This window comes from Hippoglossus stenolepis, chromosome 16, assembly GCF_022539355.2.
Source record: "Hippoglossus stenolepis isolate QCI-W04-F060 chromosome 16, HSTE1.2, whole genome shotgun sequence".
Taxonomy (NCBI): Eukaryota; Metazoa; Chordata; class Actinopteri; order Pleuronectiformes; family Pleuronectidae; genus Hippoglossus; species Hippoglossus stenolepis.
Genome location: NC_061498.1, coordinates 22,996,818 through 23,021,168, shown reverse-complemented (window position 1 = coordinate 23,021,168; position 24,351 = coordinate 22,996,818). Strand labels below are relative to the sequence as shown.

General features: G+C 40.0%; 2 protein-coding genes across 3 annotated transcripts in view; both read right to left on the bottom strand.

Annotated features, from left to right (window-relative positions):
* The window catches only part of LOC118123436 (methyltransferase-like protein 22), a 640,601-nt gene that overhangs the window by 241,966 nt on the left and 374,284 nt on the right, over window positions 1–24,351 (bottom strand). The window lies entirely within an intron of this gene.
* Window positions 956–23,668, bottom strand: snrnp70 (small nuclear ribonucleoprotein 70 (U1)). The gene is made up of 10 exons (XM_035181248.2): window positions 23,464–23,668; window positions 21,039–21,192; window positions 20,890–20,952; window positions 15,371–15,425; window positions 12,178–12,242; window positions 12,027–12,089; window positions 10,688–10,769; window positions 2,973–3,074; window positions 2,333–2,432; window positions 956–2,246 (listed from the first exon to the last, which is right to left on the bottom strand). Exons 2-10 carry the CDS (start codon window positions 21,183–21,185, stop codon window positions 1,499–1,501), a joined length of 1,425 nt encoding a protein of 474 aa, XP_035037139.1. The 5' UTR covers window positions 21,186–21,192; window positions 23,464–23,668; the 3' UTR covers window positions 956–1,498.

Genomic DNA, 24,351 nt, shown 5'->3' with positions numbered 1-24,351 from the left:
AGTCACTTGTGCTTCCTAAATGGAGATTGATATCCCTGAAATTTAACTGACTTGTTATACTGTGACGATTAAGTGTTTCCTTCATTTTTTGGAGCAGTGGGTTATAAAAATGAGGCGAAAAGTATTTGCCAGTAGTCATTTCAATATCATATGTGCGATATTAAGACTTATCTTGTGTCCACCGGAGGCGCTGCAAGGATTACATTTCATAATACGTGGAAGAACTGTTTGCCTTGTAACGTTCTGCATGCCAACTCGGACATTAACGCACCATTCCCTTTTTAGTCTTAATGCAAGCACATGCAACTACTCAGCGAGCAAGATTGATTCTGTTCATGTGCTCCCCCTCTACCTTTTGTGGTTTTGGTTTAGCCCACGAGCGCCCGCAGGACTTCAGCTGGTGCCAACGCACAATGTGAGCATTCACAGACAATAAACACTAAAAAAGCAATTTAATGCATTAAAGCAAATTAATTATTTGTTTACCACACAATTCACACCTACATCATTAAAGCTATATCAAAAACAATTTGGGAGTAGTTGTCTTTTATTCATAATGAATGGTAAAGAAAGGAAAGCAATGGTTGCCTTAAAGGGGACATATCATGAAAATTCCACTTTGTTAGTGCTTCTACACGTTAATGTGGGTATCTGGCATGTCTACCAACCCAAAAACTCTGGAAAAAAACCACTCGCGTGTTTTGTTATGGTTCCTCTAAGTCAGAAACGTCATGCTTGAGTGACTGGAATGAGCTTTCCTGTGTACTGTGTCGTCACAATACACTGGAAGTCTCCCTACATGGCCGTGGCCATGACCAAAGTATGTTACAGACATTTCATTAAGACCCCAAGGAACCATATCAACTTGTGGTAAAATGGGCATACAATGTCCCCTTTAAATGTAGTGGTGTAGTGAAAAGCAATACAAATGTGTGTGTAATGTAGCAACTCAGGCTGTCAATCACAACTTTATTAAAATGACCCTGCAAAACTAACATACATACAGGAGACAGGGATATTCCAGTAAGAACAAACAAAAAAGAACAGTCACATTTCCTTCAACTTCACATACATTGAGCAGAAACTGGTAACTGTGTCCAATTTATCATACAATGTAACAGGTTTATGAATAAGGAAACAAAAAACAATCTACCCATCTCAAAATGAATAGATAATTTCAAAGTTTACCATGGGAGAAAATAATCATGTTGAGTTCAATCATTTGTAGTAATCACTGATAACATTTAGTGGCTGATTAGTTGGTCAATGCAACAAAGCTGCAACTTTTGGTGACATCAAATCAGGTATATGCATGAACTGTGTGCAACAATATCAAATGGAATATTTCAACAGATTCTTGACAGCTAGCTAAATGTGTGATACTGAGGAAGCCCTGACCTCTTTTAGGCTTTTTGATCCTTGGCAGAAATCGAGGGCCAATTTAAAGGATAGTAGGAAACTGATTTATGAGTGGTAGTCTACTGGGAGAGGGGCCAGTTCAGTATTCATCACCTGGTACCTCCATCTTGTAGCCATTCTCACTGGAGCCATAGCCATCAGCAGATGGCACTGACTGCTGGTCAATCATCCCATCCTGACTGTAGTCCTCCATGTGAGATGGTGCTCCTCCCTCATCCTCAATGCCCATGTCATCCTGCGGGCCCATGCCATCGCGCAGAGATCCATGCCGTTCTTCCCTGCGATCCCCTTTATCTCTCTCACCCCGCTCCCTTTTGTGCTCCCTGTCTCTGTCCCGATCTCCCCTGCGCCTCTCTTTGTCCCTGTGGCTACGCCTTCGGTCTCTGTCCCTTTCTCGGTCTCTACGCTCCTCCATGCCCTCACCCACTTCTCCTTCATGTTCCTCCAGCATCCGCTCCTCACCATCAGGGGCAACATCTCCCTGGCTGACCTCCTCCCCATCCAGCCCCTTGCCTCTCTCCCTGTCCCTCTTACGATCCCGGCTCCTGCTCCTTCTCTTCTGTTCTCGACTCCTCTCCCTGCTTCGGCTGTCTCCTACCATTGTCCCCCCACGCTCCCTCTCTCGCTCTCGACGCCGACTACCACTGCTAGCATCCTCTCCTCCTCCTCCTCCTCCTCCTCCTCCAGTCGGTCTTTCTCTCTCTCTTTCACGCTCTCGAGAGCGTGTGCGACGACGGCGATCCCGTGATCTAGATCTCCGGCGGTCTCTATCCTTTTCCCTGTCACGCTCCCGGCTTCGTTCCCGCCGATCTACACGTTCCCGATCACTATGAAAAGTCAGGAAAAGGTAAAGACTGTTATACACAGCAGAAAACAATTGTATACAAAACAGGTCTTCTCTTAAAGCACTTACCCCCCCAGGGTGCGATCGTCATAACGTGATGCATCATCTCGGCCAGAGTGCTTTATGTTGACATCAGCTCCACCTCTCCTAGTGCCACCCAAACCACCACCTGATTAAGAAAACAAGCAAAAAATAAGTATATACTCTTGAGATTTCTCAACACTAAGCTTTAGTGTAGCATTTGCATAATGCTAGCTCAGTGGGTGACGAATGAACAAGGAGGAGGAGGATTTTGGCAAGCAAGAGCCAGTATTACTGCATGTCAAAGGCAAAGACTGACATGCCCAAAGCTGCAACACTGTTACAAGGTCACCAAGACCTTTATTTCTCAGCATCGGAGGCAGATAGAAACATGAAAAAAAAAACATTAAAGAGCCTACATCTATGGCGTTGATTGTAGATCACCTTTGCTTTAATGTTTAACAATTTAAAAAATACAAACAAGAAATTGAACAAATTTCAAATCAAAACCAGTTTGCAGGGAAAAGGCAGTAATTTACAGTAAAAGCTAAAGAATTGGGCTCTAAAATTGACAACATAACAAAATACACAAAACATGAAGGGGTGCTAATGCTTTCTGAAGTAACTATATTTAACAAAAACCTACCACTAAATAGAACAAAGATGCAATATTAAAATGGGGGCTGACCTAGTCTGCGAGGATGCCATCCTTTGACAGTGCGTCCTCGTTCCACGTCCACTAGCACCCTTCTACCATCAATCTTCTTCCCATCTGCATGTTTGTAGGCGGCTGGAGAAGAGGAATATGAGAGGGAATACAGATGTGAGATCAGAGTTTGACTTCATCAATATGGCCAAGGAAACCAACAGTGCATCATTATACTGACCAGGAGCAGGCGAGGCCGAGATGGCTGCTCTCTGGGTAAAAGCTGAAGGATAATGGGAGTATACTTCCTTACACCCAAATAACTGTTACTTCAATACCAAACTTGACTGTACATTGTTTAAATTACAGTGGCAATGTGTACATTACTGAGGTGGTGTAAAGTCTACATTGTAGCTATTTTATATAATCCAGACTGATTTAAAGATTAACAAGTGCCACCTTATATTTTGATGGATGCTCAATCTCAAGTTTAACGGTGATGAGGACAGCCAACCAGGCCTTCTGGAACAGTTGACACTCAACTTTCCACTTCTTTACCGGGGAAATGTCTTTTCTATGAAAATTTTAGCATTTCTTGAATTAGTGACAGTCAACAAAAGCGTGTCAGTGGTCAGACATATAAAATGCATTTTTCACTATAAGCAGTATAGACTTTTCACCCAAAATCTATGGTATGACTAATTTCTTCTGATGTGGAAACATCAATCTTTTGAACTCTTTGAGAAGAAAATAAGAATGTTTATTTTTTTTCCCTCACCAATAGCAACACTTGTTAACTGACCAATAACCGATTAACATATACCATTTCAAATGGATGAATAAAGATAGCATATTAGCTCTTTCAGCAAAAAACTGCAGCATCCACATTGCAGGATGGAACACTTCAACAGGTCCTTCATTTCTATTGCGGTCAGACTCTTCAACACCACTCAAAATGTTAAATAAATGCGGTCCCCGTTTGTTTTGTTTTTACATCACAACTACTCACACTATTTAAACAAATTTAATTTTGCACATTAGTTCCTCTCGCACGTGAGCTGTATAACATATATCAATTGTATCATAATATATTATTTCACATGCCTCTTATGAATTCCACCCATTTGTGTATACCGGCATGACTTTTTATATTCATATTATAGTCTACTCTATGGTGAATTTGTACCCATACATTCTTATACTGTTCCAAAAAATTAAGGCAACAGTTAAATCACACCTAGGATCTTAATGAACAAAAAAATTATGTTGAAAATCTTAAGATATAATTTATATAATCCCTTTAAGACAAAATATATTTATAATTTGGTAAATGATCACCAAAATTATTAACCCCTTGAGGGCAGGACTAAAAATCACACCAAAATCAAACTGCAAATTTGAAATCAAAGACTGATCCAACTTGGGAATTGTCATCACAACAAATAATTAGGTTGTTGTGTATGACCACCACGTGCATGTATGCAATCACAACAATGTCTGTGCCTGCTCCTGATGAAAGTCGGCGGATGGTGTCGTGGGAGATATCCTCCCAGACCTGGATCAGAGCATCAGCAAGCTACTGGACAGTATGTGGTGCTATTTGGCAGGAACGGATACGCTGATACATGATGTCCCAGACATTCTCAAACGTATTCTGGTCTGGGGAATGTGAGACCCAGCCATTGGCATCAATGCCTTCCTCATCAAAGAACCGCCTACACACTCTGGCCACATGAGGCTGGGCATTGTCCTGTACAAGGAGGAACTCAGGTCATTGATGCCATCGACTGGCCCTCACGTTTCCCTAACCTAAATTGAGCACCTATGGGCCACAGACTGTCCAGGAGTTCACTGATGCCCTGATCCAGGCCTGGGAGGAGATGCCCCAGGACACCATCCGCCACCTAATCAGGAGCATGCCCAGACATTGTCAATAGTGCATACACACTACTGAGTCACATTATGAGTTGCTGTGATGAAGTTCACGCAACTTGGATCAGCCTGTGATTTCAATTTTTAACTTTTATTTTCGGTGTGGTTCTGAATCCAGCCTTCAATGGGTTGATAATTTTGGCTTACATTGGCCGTAAAGTAATTATGTTCTCATGAAATTATACAATGTGCATCAGTAAAGATTTTCAACATAATTCGTTCATCAAGATCTGATGTGGGATTTAAGTATTCCCTTAATTTATTTGAGCAGTGCAGTATGTCCATATTCAGATTTTTTATTAAATCTTTATTATATTGCCTTTTTTTATTACCTTGTCTACCTCATTTTGATGATCTGCTACTGTAACAAGAATTTCCCCGGCGTAGAATCAATAAAGTTTTATGTCATCTTATCTCAACTAGGGCTGCAACAACTATTTGATTAAATCGATATAAATGGATTATAAAATAGTTGGCAACAAATTTCATCATTGATTATTTGGGTTTGCAGTATGTTATGACACACAGTAAGCACTGTTGCAACGACTCAAGGGGTTGCATAGTTCAAATGACAGCTCTGTCTCTTCTCTGGAGAAACTGTTAGAAAAATGGCAGAGGCAAACACTGCAAACTACACAGAGGAGAAAGGGGCCGAGGCATAGGCTATAAGGAGCAGTACTTTTGTTAAATAAAAGCACAGCAAGTGTTACACATTTTGGAGGGAGTAGACGACTTCATTTGACTACCCGACCCAGGCCTGATGGGACCAGACACATCAAGAAATAATCTGGGACCAGACACAGATTAAGAAAAAATTTGCATGTGTGATTACGTCCAATTACTCAGCAAACAAGAAATCTGTTCTAATTGTTTAAAAACACAATGTCTTTTGATGGTGACAAGGTGCCAACTCATGTGTAACCAGGTTTAACAGGCAACCTTAGATAGGTTATTTTAACTTGTCACTTTTATTGTGACTGATAAGATTTTTTTTTTGTAAGAACTATAGCATCATTTTAACTAGGGAAAGCAATATCTGTAACTGTTTTGAGTAGTAAAAGCTCAAATCTTTAACATCTTAACTTACATTCTGACTAGTAAGATTCAAACTTTTTCTACTCAATGTTTTAAGTTTTGTCATTAGAGCTACATTTCTCTTGAAATACAATTTTGAATTCCAGTGTACATATCAATAATTTAATTTTGACCAATATCTGTTATGCAGATAAAAAGAGCATTGTATTAAACGTAGGTTGCTTTTAAAATTAAATGCTAGAAAAAATTTAAAGTTTAAGGTTCCTTCTTTGCTTTTATCAGATTAATACTCAATTCAAGCAATCAAGAGATAAATCGATTATCAAAATTGTTGTTTGTTGCAGCCCCAGTGTAAACAATACAACATGGAGTCACACACACTATCAGCAATGCAATGAAGAAAATAGAAACAAACCTATAGCTCCACCGTTTTCCAATTACCTTGACTGTGGCGAGCCACCATAGTTTCATAAAGATCTGTTTTTCTTTACACATCTCATAAAAACGTAATGTCTCTAAACATTGAGTTTTGTACAATTGCTTCTTGGTAGAGCTTTGTGCATCATTTGCTTTGACACGTTGACCCATTCGTCACAGTTGGACTGGCTATTGACACACACACACACACACACACACACACACACACACACACACACACACACACACACACACACACACACACACACACACACACACACACACACACACACACACACACACACACAGATAGATATCTATATATACACACACACTCAAATTCATATAGTTGGTTAACGGCTTAACTGTTAATTAGAAACATCAATAGAGGAAAAAAGGATGGAATCTAACAGTGAAGAACATTTATCAACAAGGATTCAACAAGGCATTTGGCATACTTGCAACTTTGTGTACATTTTGCCCCACACCCATTATACCACACAACAGCCTTTCAATCCATCTTGCATGATCGAAGGATGCGGCGAAATCCAGCCTGGTCATGGTGGCTGCTAGACTGGTCTGATGTGGTGATGATCACTGAGGGGATAACTTGTCTGTCCAAGAAGAGGTCCTTACCATAACCCATCAATAACTAACTATACTGTTAATGGTCTTACCATAATCCCTCAATGACGGGCCGCTTGACAGTTCCTGCCCCTGTTGTGGGGCTTGAGCAAAATCCTTCAGCACCAAAATACACGTACTGTCACAACATCTCTTTTAGGGGCCTTACCAGAACCCCAACGACTTCCTGTGTTCACTAAGGATTTCAACTCCCTATCCAATGATAGGGCCTTACCAAACCCCCAACAATCCGACCAACTTAAACAAACATAAAAGTAGGGGGAGGAGTTACTCAACCAACTAATGAGAAAGTAACAAAATACTTAGTTTTTATCTGAACTCAATTTAGACATGTTCCTACAATGATATGTTTTGCATATGAATTGGGCTGTCAAACTAATTTAGTGTGTCCAATGTCCAAATGTATTTAAAGAACATGTCTTCAGTTGAAACTAAATAAATTCCTTTGATCTATTCTTTTATCTGTATATCAACTATCTGCCTTAAGGTATGTAATGAATACATGTATTAATAGCCCACGAGGTAGGATATCCAAGATTATCCCCCCTCATCTGCCTTTTCTATTAAAGCCAGCACAAACTTCATTAGTTTAGATAGCATTTTCTCGATGCATTAATCGTTTTTTGAACTGTTGGGTTTCTCTCCAATATTTTAAGGTATAATATATCCCCTAGATTCAAAATACCGTAAATACAGTTTGAACTCAACAAAATGGCATTGCAGACATCATGAACTTGAATTATTAGTAGTCAGAATTAAATTGTAGACATCTTAATAGTCACAATGAAAGTACGACTTGTCAAAATTACGTTGTTGCTTGAGACAGCTGCTATGTCTTTGAGCTGGGGAAGAAACAGTCTTCAAAAGTGTGGGAACACTGAACATTAAAGCCTTCAAACAAAACCGTTGGCTGCAAAATGTGCAAAGCTGATTTCACATGGCACTGCATCACTGTGGTATGCACTTTAAATGGATAGTTCACTGAAAAAGGAAAATTCACTCTATCTACTCACCACTATGCCGATGGAGGGGTGGGTGAAGTGTTTGAGTCCACAATAGACTTTTGTAGTCTCAGGGGTAAACAGTGTTGCAGCCAAATCCAATAAAATTGAAGATAGTGGTGACTACTTCTTCATACTTAAAACAGAAAAAAAACATAACATGCCTCCATACTTCACATTTGCGTACACACACACACACACACACACACACACACACACACACACACACACACACACACACACACACACACACACACACACACACACACACACACACACACACACACACACACACACACACACACACACACACACACACACACGTTCTTGCCCAAGGGCACACATTGGGTGTGCGTTAGCAATACTACGCTAGCATCGCTACTTCCAGTAGTGGACTTTTAGGCTTAAAACAGTGTAAATGATGCCATTTCAAGTAAAATTTGAAAGTCGGGGCTTCCTGACACTTGGATGAGACCACACTTTTGTCTTTTTTATTACATCTGAAGAACGAGTCACAAGTAATTTCAATTGTATTTTGCTGCAACACTCTTTACCCCTGAGACTGCAAAAGTGTTTTGTGGACTCAAACACTTCACTGACCTCTCCATCAGCATAGTGGTGAGTAGATGAGTGAATTTTCATTTTTCGGGTGAACTATCGCTATATAAAAGGTGTTTTAGATTTGCCAGTACATTGAGAGAAGGAAGGCTCCTACATTGTTTCCATTTAGGTGATCCCAAAGTGATGATGTGCTGCTGTGCCATGCATGATCAGCTTAACACCTTTTGCAGCTAACAATCTTTTTGGAAGTCTCTATTGTAAAGTATTCCGACACTTGATGACTTGTCTCCATTGCATCGTTAGCGGCGTTTGCCTCCACCATTTTTCAAATGCTTACTCCAGCAAGGAGACGATACAATATTGTCACGTGAGCTCAACAAGGCACAACATTTGCCGTTTTACTGCCCCCAACTCGGGTGACATTCCCAGTGTGTGCTGTTTAGTAGACAACTATTTTTTATAAGCTATTAAATCGACAATGAAATCAGTAGGCAACTATTTTTAATAAGCGATTAAATCGACAATGAAATCAGTAGACAACTATTTTTTATAAAGAGTAAATCGATAATGAAATTAGTAGACAACTACTTTTATAGGTTTAAGTTATTGCAGCCCTATCTGGCACTACGGAAATGTATATTGTGGAGGTTGTTTTCCAATTTTACCAGCTGTAAATTCTATATATCTATATATATCTATATCTATATATAAATGCCTTTCCTTTCGACCTATATTTACACGAGAATGCATAATTTGCTGCATACCAAATAAGACTCAAAACTGGATGAGAAGCTCCTAGAAATTCAGTCACTGCATAAATCAAACTCCACAAGAAAATGGTGGAACTAACAGCTGTGTAACAACATTTCTCTTTCTTGCTCAATGACCATTAGTGCCTCCATACAGCTAGTTAATAACTATTGTAAAAGCATTCGATAACCAGAGGTGGCTTTAACACAAAAGGCAGAATCATTTGGCAACAAATAATTCACTAGTGGGTGCGTTCAATGGTCAAAGCCTAACATCCAATTAGCATTCATAGCACTGAAAGCTCTATAGGGTTTGCAAAGATGCTTTACCCATTGAACATCGCTCATTCTTCCCTATAAAGGAGATGGAGGGTGGAAAGAAATCTTACCCATCATACAAACCCATTATACCAACCATATACTGAGCTGTGGTAGTAGGGTGTAGATGTATCATAACCATCATCATCTGCCAGCCAGCTCTGGCCAATAGCCATCACAGATTGGCGGCTGCAGTGGCAATGAGAACAACACACAGTTAATATACTGTTTAGCCCCACATCCCCCCGCAGTTCACCCCTGCTGTGACAGCATAGCTGTGATTCAGCAACTCTGGTCTTGAAGAGCAAATCGCACCAATAACCCAAAATGGTGTCAGTGTTGGATGCACCATATACTTGTCTAATGAGACAGTATTGTGGCATTATTCACTGTGGCATCGCCACCAGCTTAAAATATCTCACTAGTGCAGTGAAGATGAACCATTCTCACCATGACCAGGGTTGAGGACCACCAATTAAGACAAACAAGCTCAAAACCAAGTAATAAAAATAATGGGTTTCCATAAAATCGTTGTCACATACGTCTGAAACCCCATTCAATACTCAGTGACCAGTCTGACCATTTGCTTACCGTTAAAGTCCAACCAGGAGAACTGCTCCTCCACAGAGCTACAACATCTAACTGTTAAGACAATGTGCCCCTTGACAGACAATGATGGGTCAGGGTCACCGAGGAAACACACTTCTACCTCTTAGTTCTCCCACTTTTCCAATGATGCCCCACTGAATCAAGAAATTACCTTCCTCTGCAAGACTATTAGTTGGCTGATGACAAGCATCAAACACAGACACACACATCACACGACAAGGCGTTTTCAACATGCAAACCGTAGCATATACATCTGTAACAAGTGCTCTGACTCCTTTGATGACAACTTATCAATTCTCTTATTAGCTATAATAGTCACCTTCCCAAGGTGTTGAAACCTGCCACCCCCATATCATTACAATAACATGGATGTACAACAAAGGTTTGGGATAGAGGGTTCACCTGAAGAACCACCCTGCAGGTCACAGAGATCAGTCCTCGTCAACATGTGATTAATGGTTTTGGCTCAGTGTTCCACGTTGGTACTCACAGTGCATGTCTCGTTCATGCTCATACTCAATGAATGCATAGCCGCGAGGCTTCCCTGTCCTCTTGTTGTAGACTATGTAAATCTGGAAGAAGCAGATGGAGACATAATTATACACAGACCTACCACACCCCAATAAATAAATATATTACAGACTTGCCACAATAGAAATCTTAAGATCATATATATATATATATATATATATATATATATATAAAAAATCATGGTGTACAAATCATATGTTTCATCACAGAGATCTGCTTCATATACACTGCTCCAAAAAATTATGGGAACACTTATTGTCACAGTATAACACCAAGCCAATAAACATCTGGGGCAGCAAATTGTAAATTTAGGAAATGTAAGAGATTGTGAATCAACTTCAGCTGCTTTGGTGCAAAGTGACAAGAGATGGACTGGAGAGGTAACAGCAGGGCAAACCCCAAAAGGGGATTGTTTTGCAGGCAGTTGCCACAGATATTTTTTTCATTCCTTATCCTGATTGATTTAAATCTAGTTTGGGATATTGGTAGTGCCATTCTTACGTCCGGTAGCATGACATACTCAGGTTGCACAGATCATCCTGCTCCTGTAGAATGACACATCAATGCGTGCCATTGCATTTGCTGTGTTTCCCAGCACAGTCTCAAGAACATGGAGACACAGGCCATTACACAAGAAGAGCTGGACAGGGCAGAAGAAAGGCAACAACCCAGCAGTGAAATGGTGTAAGTAGGAGGAACCGGAGGAGCGCTGCAACTGCCACTGGACGTCATCCAGGATCACCAGTTTGGCAGTATGTCAATGATGCTCAGGGGACGCATTTCCTTAGGAGGGTAGCACAGACCTCCATGTGCTAGTCAACAGCACCCTGACTGCTGTTCGGAAATGGGATGAAATCCTCAGGCCTACTGTCAGATCTTGAGATTACCAGTGCTGGTACAGTGGGCCCTGGGTCCCCTTCTGGTGCAGGACAATACCCTGCCTAATGTGGCCAGAGTATGTAGGCAGTTCCTGGCCCACACGATTCATCTGATTGAGATGAACCTTTCGCCGACACGTCAGGAGCATGCACAGGTGTCGTTGAGATTGCATGCCATGTTATGAGTTAGCGTGATGAAAATTCGAAAGTTGGATAAGCCTGCGATTTTCAATTTTCACTTTGATTTAGGTGATTTTGAATCCAACCCTGAAGGGGTTCATTGACATCCTGTGTGTGATTTAAGTGTTCCCTTAATTTTTTGGATCAGTGCCTTTTTCTGTGCAGGATTCCATCAGGTTTCAGCTTAAGTGTAATTTGTACACTTGTTACAAAAATGTGAGAAACGGCAGCTAAACTTACCCGTTTGACGGGGCCATATACCTCAAACTCACGTCGAAGCTTGGACTCTGTGGTATCATAGTTCTAGAAAAAAGACGAAAATGACAGAACATAAAAAAATTATCACATTTGCTGAATCCAAAAAATGTATGTGTGATTTGAACATACTCACCACTCGTGCAACAAACAAAGTCTTGAAGGCATCCCCTTGTGCATTAGGGTCATTATGTGGGTCCCCTGATATAATGCAAATAACAGCAGGATTAGTCTAAATCACAAGACCAAAAGAATAAAAATTCATTCAGGTCCAATTCTGTGGCAGGATTAGATTAATTCACTGCACATTGGAGACAGAAGATCACAGAAAGGCAGTACAATTCTGTCAGATGCTTCACATTCAGATTTAAGACTTTATATCATTACATCTAGGCAAGTCGAAAAACAGTTTGTCAGTAAAGGGGTCATTGTGACAACAGGAGGCGAAAGCAAATTAGGAAGTCCTGTGCAGGCTTATTTACAATACAATCGGCTTCATGCAAGAACATGTTTGTATTATTTTCCTAAATTTGTCCTACATTTGTACGTATGGTGAGTTTGTTTGAACATGCCACGTTAGATTCAACCAATGCTTCCATCTTCAGAAAGTAAATGACGTGCAGAAAAATTAAGAATGCCACCTGTGGGAATTTGAGTGCACAATGATAGCAGATTAGCATAATAAAGGCCCCAATAATACCATATAAGGCCATGTTTTCTGCCTAATGCCAAAAGTGTTCATTCATGAAAATAACATCACTGAGCAAAACGACAAACGAGTTCAGAGATTGAATTCCTATTTCAGAGATGTAAAGCGGACAGTCTAGATCAGTGGTTGCCAACCCGTTGATTGCGATCAACTGGTTGATCACTGGCTGCTGTTGCAGCGCAGATCAGCTGTGTGTTGATTGTCTGTTGTTCACAAGGGCAGCGTGTCTGCTACGTGCAGAGGAGCTGCTGGTTTATCTACTCCATTTCCTTCAATACAAGTCGGATTATGTACTAAACTAAAGGTCAAGATATTACAGTATGAAGACGTGCATCTTTCCCTCTGACCATTAACAATCAAAGCCCCATTAGAACAAATGAATGGATTCAGAAAGTAAAACGCTGGAGTGCTTTTAATTTGAAAGGGGTTCGTGAATTTTGGGGAAATACGTATGTTTGTGACATAGACACAGCTGTATAAACAGAGAAATTATCTTTCACTTGAGTTTTAATGTTTATCTGATTAATTTGTCACAAACATAAAGGGTTGCAACACTTCCTGTTTGCATTTCAAAATCAATCTGTTCATTTGTTTAAAAAAAATAAAGGGGGGGAGGGGGGGTTATTGTTTATTGGTTATGCACGGCTTCATACTGTATAGTACTTGTATTTATTTGAGTACACAGGACTACTTTTATACAAGATAATATTCAAATGTATGGCCATATTCAAAGCAAAGCCTATGTAAAAAACATTGTGCTGCAGTAGCAGAACGAGATAAACTGAGGCTAAATATTGTGCCTTGAACAGATGCTTAAAATATGAATTGATATTAATGTGAATATTGTGAATTGAATAGATAAAGTTGCATAACTGCCTTTCTTTGTGTATATTTATGCTCGCACATTGAGCCTTTAACAGAAATTGCCCAAAAAATAATATGACCCTCTTAATTGGGTTTTTGGGAAGATTTCAGGGTGGTAGATCTCGGCTTACATTTAGAATAAAAAAGTGATCTTGGGCTTGAAAAGGTTGGTGACCACTGGTCTAGATCAACAGTGGAATTAAGACAGACTAAAGCAGCTGTTGTCATGTCACAGTTTTCACAATCACTAAAATAAAGTAGAAAATATTTGATATGAAAATGGCTTTAAAAAAACATCTTGTCACAGTAAGGTGACAAATGATTGCAGCTGGACATGGTGATGGTAGAGTCTCCGTAACTGATATTGATGAAAAAATACAGGTAATTATAAGTGTTACACCAGCATGTTTTCTACTAGTCTGGATCAGCTTCAACCCTTGCATAATACAATACAATATGCAGCACGTTAAAATAATATGACATGTCGTCTCGGGCGTCTAGAGCAGCCACTAGTTGTGTCAGGGCACATCCACCTGACCTTCACTACACCAAATGCGTGCTCTGCCACGGCACAAGTGCAAACTTGTGTCATAATATGACGCATGTTATATGTGCACTGTCTTGTCTACAGGTTGACGAGTTGTCATGAGATAGAGTTTAAGCATAACACCAGTCACCTAGAGAAAAAAGTAAATTATCAAACAATAGCCATTGTAAGAGAATGTTGGTTTGATATGTTCTTAAATTATCCAGGTTTGTAGTTTTATACAGTTAAAATATATTTTGTATAGTGTGTCTGCTGTATTTAATTATATTCTGTTTTGGGCACTGTTTTGGGTTTGTTGGTTGTGACAGTTGAGGATGCCGTAATGCAGTTCATTGCACATGCGTGTTGTTGTTATTGAGCGCATGAACATCGTGGTGAGTACGAAGTCTGAGGAGTGGATCGCAATAACTGTTTGACATCGTGACAACGTGAAAAGAGTCCTGAAAAGACAGCATCGCCAATATGGTAAAGGATCGATATAAGGTGTGTCTGTAAATTGTGCTGGAACTGGAAAATAAACCCTTTTCCAGATTTACCTGCCTCCTGGAAGTGTGTCGACATTGGGTTTTCACAACAAAGCAAGGTATATATGTTGGACACGAGTCAGACTTAACAAACACTCCGCAGACTTAAGTGGCCTTTGGTAACGCGGCCACTACAGCTATCATGGTGAAAGTTAAGTCCTGCCAGCCATCTCATATGCCACCTGAATTATTTACAGCATCTCCCCTGGACACTGCAACATTTAAAGGGTACATAAATATATTAAGTATTATATTTGATTCAAAGTAATTAAATATATAATCATTAGGAAAAACGTGATCTGGATACAAGCATGCAAATTTCTTGTGACTGTTGCGACAGGTCTGGACCACTAGTAAATTCTGTTCATACCTGTAAAAAAACTCAATGTGAGAAAATTGATGAATGTGAAAAATCTGTTGGTACAAACATTTCTTGCATGAGGCTCATATGTTCAATTACCCATTTGGCCAATCCCCTATACAGTGGTAAATTGTATTCACATTTAAGTTAGAAAGCTTAAAAAGTTCATCTTCATGGGAAAGTAGAACCAGAGTTTTACTCAAGTATCTGTAGAGTCTGTCTCAACACAGAGCCTGAGGTCATAGAGAAAAGCAGGAACTTGCTCTTCTACAAGACCGTACATAATGAAAAAGGGATGTACTGTAAATTACAGTGACAACTTACAAAGCTTGAGTTCTGTCTCCACCACTGCTTGCCTTCTCTCAATTTTCTCTCGCCTCTGCAAAAACAAAAGATTTGCATGAATTAAAGCTTCAACAATTTCATTATCAGATACACCTTTCTTAAGCCCCATTTTAGACACTGTATCCTCTACTGTAACGGATTACTTTTAAAATGTTGTCCCTGGTTAATTTTGTGTAAAAATTTAGGTTGCCCATAACGGGGGCGACATTTTTGGTTGATTAGACAATTTTTTTGTTTTTCCACCAATTTTGTCCCCACAAATTTAAATGTCTTTAAATACACATTAACATGAATCCAACATATTGTAGCAAACGGATAAATGGAGGCAGAAGACGTTCTTTCGGTCAGCAATGCACACATTCAGCGACACAATAATAAAAACATGAATATATGAACCTGTGTATTATTTGAATAGCTTAGTATTGAATGCACAATAACAGGGTAGCTATGTTTATACATGGCACTAGGCCCAGTTTAATATAAAACAGAATTTTATACAATATATATAGTAGAGGGTCCCTGCTCCATCTCTCCATCAGTTTGGGGGTCCTTGGCCTGAAAAACATTGAAAGACCCCTGACCTAGACTTTGGTGTCCCACCAATTTAATAATGAACAAATTTGTCATAACATCTTCTCTGACCTGGTGTTCTACGCCATTGGCTCATTGTAGAGCTGTACACAGCACATTAGTTTGCTCAGCTTCTACTTCTTAGAGTTAAGAAGATGGAACACCCAAAAGAACAACTTTAAATTGAGTATCCCGAATGAAATCATGCAGATGAAGCCCAAAACCGCAATCAATCCATAGCATGTCTGAATTTGTTTATAATCGGTACTTTATGAATAATGCCCGGGGAACACCGACCGTACGTTCTGCATAGTGTTGCACGGTATACTGAAACTAGAAAGCTATCGCATTACCCAGCCGTTTAAACCGGGACACACCGGCCGTGGAACATCTACTCCGCAGAACATCTGCGCTGTGGTAGGCTGCGGGTCGCGGTTGTCAGTTCACACCGCCTGTGGTTTAGCCTCGGTTCTGCAGCGGAGCTGCTACTGCAAGCGCTATGTTCTTACACAAGGTTTACCTTGAAAATTACCACAAATGTGAGAGTGAATGTGTGAGAGACAGAGAGAGAGACTATTGCCCATCACCTGAAGTAATTTATGTTAAGTTTTTACAGCCTTTTCTGAGGTTTCTGGTATAACTAAAGGATTTCCTTGTTTAAAAGTAGTCCTATGTACTCAAACAAGTACCAGTACTATACAGTATGAAGCCGTACACCTTCCACTCCTGCAAATATTTCAAAAATAAAACTCTTAAAAACAAATGAATGGATTCAATAAACATAAATGCATATATTTTAAAAGGGTATGCTATAGGAAGTTTTGCAAACAATAATGTTTGTGACATATTGGATAGATAAACACAGAAACTGTGCTGAAAGATAATTTTCTGTGTCTGTTCAGCTGTGAACCGCGTGCGGAACACGCCAGGGGGTGTATTGATAAACTGTTTTTATTTTAATTATTCAGCAGTGGAAATATTTTTAGCGTGTTTCCACCACTGAATAATTATAACCAGCACTGCTTCGGGACCAGGACAGATGCTCATTAAAAGGTCCGGTAGTCCTGTGTCAGAGTCGGCTTCCTCCTTACTCCCCCTCAGACCTGCACTCATTTTACACTTTAACAATAAACACCAACACTGATCACAAATTACACGTACAGGACTAAGGGTGCAATGATTAATCGACATAGTCGACCAAAAACGTTGACAAAAATAGTTGCCGACGAATTTAATAGTCGATGATTCGTTGGTTACGTCATAGTGCGTGTTTTTCGTGCCGTGCAGCTAAACTAAACATCGTTTTACCGGCTGATGGAAATAGGTGAGGAGTGAGCCATCTCGCTCCCTTCCCATCTCTGAAAGTCACGCATGTGCAATAGCGACAAAACATAGCACAATGGCGGCGTCCGTTGCAACACCATCGCGCACCAGAAAGTCAAAAGTATGGGATAACTTCACCCTTAACATAGGCCGAAAAAAAACTACCTGCAATATTTGTAAGGCGGACCTTGCTTTCCATGGGAGCACGTCCGTTATGCACGAACATTTGAAGAGGAGGCACGTTGGACATCATAACGTAGACGATGCAGACTCGCCTCGGTAAGATAGCCTGTTATCTAGCTTGCTATATATACACAGAGTTGTCTTGGCAACTCCCTCAATACCTGTGTGCAGGATTCTAGAATCCATTACAAAAATATGGTTTGAATGTAGATTTTATAAACTTTTTTTTAATGAGTTTAAAAGCGTAATGTTATCCTTAATGAAAAATGAATATCTGCTCTCAGAAGAGAGCAAGCCTCACACGAGACCATGTTGAGATGCTAACTTTCCTCAGTTTGATTAAACTGTGATGGACATGTATCCTCATCTAGTTGCAACTTGCAACAGACTTTGTAGACCACAGAATGCCGGACACAAAATGCACTTTTACTTTCCTTTTGTCAAGGGAAAGTGTAGTTTTGTTTGTTTTTATTGCTGCTACTTTCCCTGTCCTTTTGTTCACAGAAAAAATGGATACTTGATTTTTTATTTATTTTAAGCATCGGCACTTTGCCTTTTCTTGGTTCACAGGAAAAAGAGAAACTTGAATTTCAATTTTATTTTTTTATATTAGCACTTTGCCTGTTCTTGGTTTTAAATGGACAAAAACTTGATTTCTCTTTATTTTTGTATCAATAGTACCCTAATATGCAGCAAAGTTTATTAAAATACATTTTTGAAGGAACTATCGATGTTTATTGTCTTTATTGTCAGTCATCACATGCCCCGAACAACCTCAAGCAAAATTTTAAAGCTGATGGCTAAATAAGAGCCATTGAGTATTGTGTGATTCCTAATCCGATTAGTCGTTTCAATACTCGATAAATTAATCGACTATCAGAATAGTCGTTAGTTGCAGCCCTATACAGGACTGACGTATACTTTGGGTTTGTTTAATTCGTTTTAGAGTTTGAGACGCATGTTTAAAACTACTACACAACAAGAGACGTAACATACAAACAGGACATCAGAGTTAAAGGGAACGGAACAATCCAGAGACATGATCCGACATCGATTAATAACTAAATACATGTGATTATCAGTTTGTGTGTGAAGAGGGACAGAGACAAGCACACACATACACACACACTCCTGCAGACAGATGTTTCCTTTTGCAGATTATGATGAAGTGCAGTGTTTTAACTTCATTGTTGCAGAAGAAGCGACACCTCGTTTATCCAGGAACATACACTCACCGGCCACTTTATTATTAGGCACACCTTTTCAATTGCTTATTAACACAAATAGCTAATCAGCCAATCACATGGCAGCAACTCAATGCATTTAGGCATCTAGACGTGGTGAAGACGACTTGCTGTAGTTCAAACCGAAGGGGATTTAAGTGACTTTGAATGTGGAATGGTTGTCAAAAACTGCTGATCTACTGGGATTGTCACACACAACCATCTCTAGGGTTTACAGAGAATGGTCCGAAAAAGAGAAAATATCCAGTGAGCAGCAGTTGTGTGGACGAAAATGCCTTGTTGATGTCAGAGGTCAGAGGAGAATGGGCAGAGTGGTTCGAGATGTTAGAAAGACAACAGTAACTCAAATAACCACTCGTTACAACCAAGGTATGCAGAATACCATCCCTGAATGCACAACACGTCGAACCTTGAAGCAGATGGGCTAGAGCGGCAGAAGACCACACCAGGTGCCACTCCTGTCAGCTAAGAACAGGAAACTGAGGCTACAATTCGCACAGGCTCACCAAAATTGGACAATAGAAGATTGGAAAAACGTTGCCTGGTCTGATGAGTCTCGATTTCAGCTGTGACATTCAGATGGTAGGGTCAGAATTTGGCGTAAACAACATGAATGAACAACTTGTATCAACGGTTCAGGCTGGTGGTGGTGGTGTAATGGTGTGGGGGATATTTTCTTGGCACACTTTGGGCCCCTTAGTACCAATTGAGCATCATTTAAACACCACGCCTTGTTGAATCTATGCTACGAAGAATTAAGGCAGTTCTGAAGGCAAAAGGGGGTCCAACCCGGTACTAGCAAGGTGTACCTAATAAAGTGACCGGTGAGTGTATATATGAATTCAGCAGGTTTTTATAAAGATCAGTTGTAAGTGTGATGATTAGAAAACATCAGAGCAGCAGTCACTTGTTGACCAGCAGAGTAATGCGCCTTAGTGCAGATTAAAGATATGATAAAATTTTATTGAACCACACCGGGGAAATTCAGTTGTTACAGCAGCAGGCAGGTCAGAATATCTATTTATGTCTCATGTTGTGTAGCGGGTTTAAACATGTCTCATAAACTCTAAAGCGAATCGAGCCAACACAAAGTAAACCTCAGTCCTACATGTGTCCTAATAACTTGTGATCAGTGCTGGTGTTTATTGTTAAAGTGTAAAGTGAGCGCAGGTCAGAGTGGGAGTGAGGAGGAAGCAGACTCCGACAGAGACTCTGACACAGGACGACTGGACTTTTAATGAGCGTCTGTCCTGAAGCAGCACTGGTTATAATTATTCAGCCGTGGAAACCTGCTAAAACTCTGAATGTAGCGGAAAACATTCACATCAATGCAGAGTTGACCACCTCTGTGCAGGAGCCCAAACATTAAAACGTGTGCTGCTGGACATGGATTGGATGGGTTCTATCGACATGTCTTAAACATTCCCTGACTATGGACAGCAGAGAGAGAGAGCGAGAGAGAGAGATTAATAATTCTTTTATATAATCAACCGCTCATATTGATGAATCTGACCCGGGACAAACGTGATCACTAGAGGTTTCCACAGTAGAATTTAGTCAGAGGAGGCGGAGCGAGATTTGACGGCACCGCGACGCTCCATCAAATCTCTTTTTTCTCTCTATTCTCTTCTTCCGACAATGATTCACTGACGGAAAAGCCCGTCAATGATCTGAATGCGTTTCATTTTCATCTTCCATCTGTGCAGTGCAGTTTCTGTTGACAAATTTCGACTGTAACCTCTACCTGTGACAACTGAAGCACAGTAATCTCCTACTGCATGGTTTCTGTGTGAAAGTCAAATTCTGGAGAAGGTCAAGACCCAATGTTCAGATATTCTCCAGAGTTCATGTCTGAAAACGGCTAAATACAGCGCAGGGTGCACAGTCTAACAGGCAGCCAGCCAATGGCCCTACACACAGACACATACATGTCTATGTGTCCGATGTGGCTCAAGGGGTTAGAGCGATTGTCCTCTAACCTGAATGCCAAAGTGTCCTTGGGCAAGATACTGAACCACAAATTGCTCCTTCTCATAGAGAAAAGTGCTGCATACAGATGCATTGTACAAATTTTTGTGTGAATGGGTGAATGTAAAACTTTACTGTAAAGCTCTTTCGAGTAGTTATCAAGACTAGAAAAGCGCCATATAAATACAGACCATTTATCACAAATCTCACCTTTCTCTCCAGCCGCTCGTCACGGGTCTCTGCCCTTGTTGGTGGAGGAGCATCTCTCGGGTCCTAATCACAAAGGGAAGATAAACACAGTTGTTGCACAGAGGAAGGCTGGCACACAATCAGAATATTGCAGAGGATTAAATGTTCACCTCAAAGTGCCTGATGAATGGAGCAATGCCACTGTAAGGCTGGTTGTGATGTTTCTCGTGAGGCAACTTCTCCAGTTGAGGCAGAAATGGAATGGGATCCCGCGGCGCAAAGAGAGCCAGCAGGTTTGGCGGAAGAAACTGAGTCATCTTTCACCTGATTTAGCAGTAACTTGTGTCAATAGCATCAAATACGCTGCAGACTGCTACAAGTACAATTGAAGTCAAGCAAGCCGTTGTTTTCATCTCTGTAGTCAAACCATGAATAAAAACCATTTCTACATCTTCCATATGTAGTTTATGAACCTTACATATATTAATTAGGTACATCTTAAACTACTTGTACAAATACTATGAAGTACTTTAACTGTGTAGAGTTTGAGTAATCCACTGCCAAAATACCTACAAGAGAACAAATTAAAGGGATAGTTCACCCAGAAATTAAAATTCACTCATTATCTTCTCACCACTATGCTGATGAAGGGTGGGTTAAATGTTTGAGTCCACAAAAAATTCAGAAGTCTCAGGGGTAAATAGTGTTAGAGCAGAATCCAATACAATTTAAGTAACTGGTGACCAAAACTTCAGACGTAATAAAACTGAAAAATCAAAACATGCCTCCATACTATTCGTGTGTTGATAGCAAGCCCTGACATTCATATTCGACTCGAAATGAAAGGTCGTGTACACTGTGTTTTTTCAAACAAGAACATCAGGGCTTGTGGACACTTGGATTACACCACACCAGCAGTATGGAGGCATGTTTTTTAATTCCTCTGTTTTATTACGTCTGAAGATTTGGTCACCAGTTACTTCAATATTGAATGGGAAATCGAATCAAAACCTTGTGTATCGATTTGGGAAATCAGTGGCCAATACCCAGCCCTAGTTAAGAAATTACCAATGTATATCGGAAACTGTCCAGAAAAGGTACAGGGCTCCAAACAAACTTTTAACATTGGTTGCATTGGTGAAAATTTTCACTGAACCTTTTGGCTCCACAATAATACACTACGGTTGGGCTGATGAACAATGCAGATACTGACAGCCATGATTATGATTTTTGCCATTATCGAGCAGCCCTATTTCAGTCTCCACTAAAACGTAGAAAAATACAGTGGAAACCAGATCATCAATCGTTTAAATGGATCGCAAAAGCTCGGGACAGAATCGCCACTATACAAATGCTGTTTCAGGGCTCCAGAGTGCGACTTAACACTCACAGGTAGTGTAAAATCAGAGATTCAGTGTCAAAATTCTGTATAACGATTATTACAGTGACCAAAATTATCAGTAATATGGGCTGCACATTAAAATGGGCTGCAAATGTAAAAACATTGTTAATAGACAAACTATAGTAATTTCACCACGTTGTATATTAAAATAATATATATTTTATCACTGAAAACTTGTTATGTGCAGACGACAAACCCCAAACTAGTTTAAGAAGCACTTTGTGAAAAGGTATAATGCTCATTAACTAAGAATTTGTTTTTATCCCACATCAAAGTTAGAACAGGCTGATGTTAGATAAATAGAAAGGTCTTTGGCAGTAAATACTCAAACACATTACAAGTACTTGATTCTATATATACAATTAGTTTAAGATGCATTTGTGAAAAGAAATTACTTATGGAAGAAAGGGTACTATCAGAGTAGATACTATCAGACTTACATTTTTTAGTTACAGGTGTGGGACGTCTAAGCTGAAATTTCTCTGAATGGAATGACTGGTTAAGTTTAGTGTGTTTGAGATACTGTCAACATGTTAACGTTCATGTGAATATAATCCAATCTTACTTTCATAGTATGCATTATGACTCTATTCAACGTTATATTGTACCAAAAAAAATCGGAGTAATCGCTGCCTCATTCTCGCGCTAAATCCGACTCAAGCATAATTCATTTAAATTGTGTTCATGTTTGGGGACCGTACATATATCAGATGCTCTTTTCAGGAGGGTGTATAGTGATACTGTTACTCTCGTCTTAAGACAGTAAAAAAAATTACCGATCAAGTCGCTCTCGTCAGCTGCTCTAAGACGCTTAATCGTGTAACATAATGGTCTGAATACGGCGTCGGGCGCACTCCAAATGTACATCAGTACGGCCGGTTTGACAACGTAGAGACAAACAACGGCTGACTTGACCGCATTCAAGTACACGATGGGCCAAAACTAGCAACGGAAGGATACATTCATGTGCAAATGTTTGTCCACCCCAGCAGTGCTGCCACGTGGCCGCTGCGGACCCCTTTAAGCAGCCAAACAGCACATTTATACACCTACATCACCACTCTTGCGGTAAATAGTCTGTATTATATAGACAATCACAATCACTTTGGTCCCTTAAATGTGCACTCGTGAAGTGCTCTTCAACAGCCATTTGGCTAACTATGCTAACAATGAGCCTCGATTGTGACTCTTACCTTCTCTCTCCTCCGATGTTGGACAAATGTCACACCATGGACCGTACTAAGAAGCGCACGCTGTATGCAGGTCTCCTCGACCAACACGCGGTTAAGATCTGGTTAATAACGAGTAGAAACGGTCCACTAGTGCAGGCACACTCAGGAAGGCCGCACATTAGTTTTGAGGAGTACGAACGACTGCTGTTGTCTTGGATTAAAATGGCGGGTTGCCGTATAGGGATGACCGTTGTCGTAAAGTAAACCACAGCCGACACACTTTTTTTTTTTTTATTGAAAACAATAGCTATAAATACAAACCTTGAAGGCATATATCAACGTTTCAATGTTCACACTGGTGTTGATACAGTATTAAAGTAAACAAAACAAAAAACATCAACTAAAGTAGAGCAAAAGTAAAACACATACAGTAAATAAAATAAATAAACTGAGGGGCCTTACTCAATCAGCATAAACCAGTAACTGTCATGTATTGAAGAGATTTTGCAAATGTCATTTGTTCATTCTTTCGTCCAATGATATCGAGCTTGACTTTGAGATATTTTCAACTGTGAATAAAGTGTTTACCTAACACAATCAGGTTATTTATTTTTGTATCCTTCATACTCGCACTGACTCCCACCATATTCAGAGGAGGTATCCTTATATCTTAGGTTAGAGCCATCCCTGAAATGAAGACCAAAATTCTTGTACGGGATCACACTGGAAGAAAACAGTGTTCCACAGTCTCAGGGGTCTCCTTAACAGAACTGATATGAGTTGTTATTCCAAATAATTATTTCATGTAGGAAATTACTGGTTTGATAAATGTCATTCAAAATTTTGAATATTACTTCTTTTGCTTTATTTAGGATAGGAGAAGATATGTATCATTTCCTTATTTTCCTC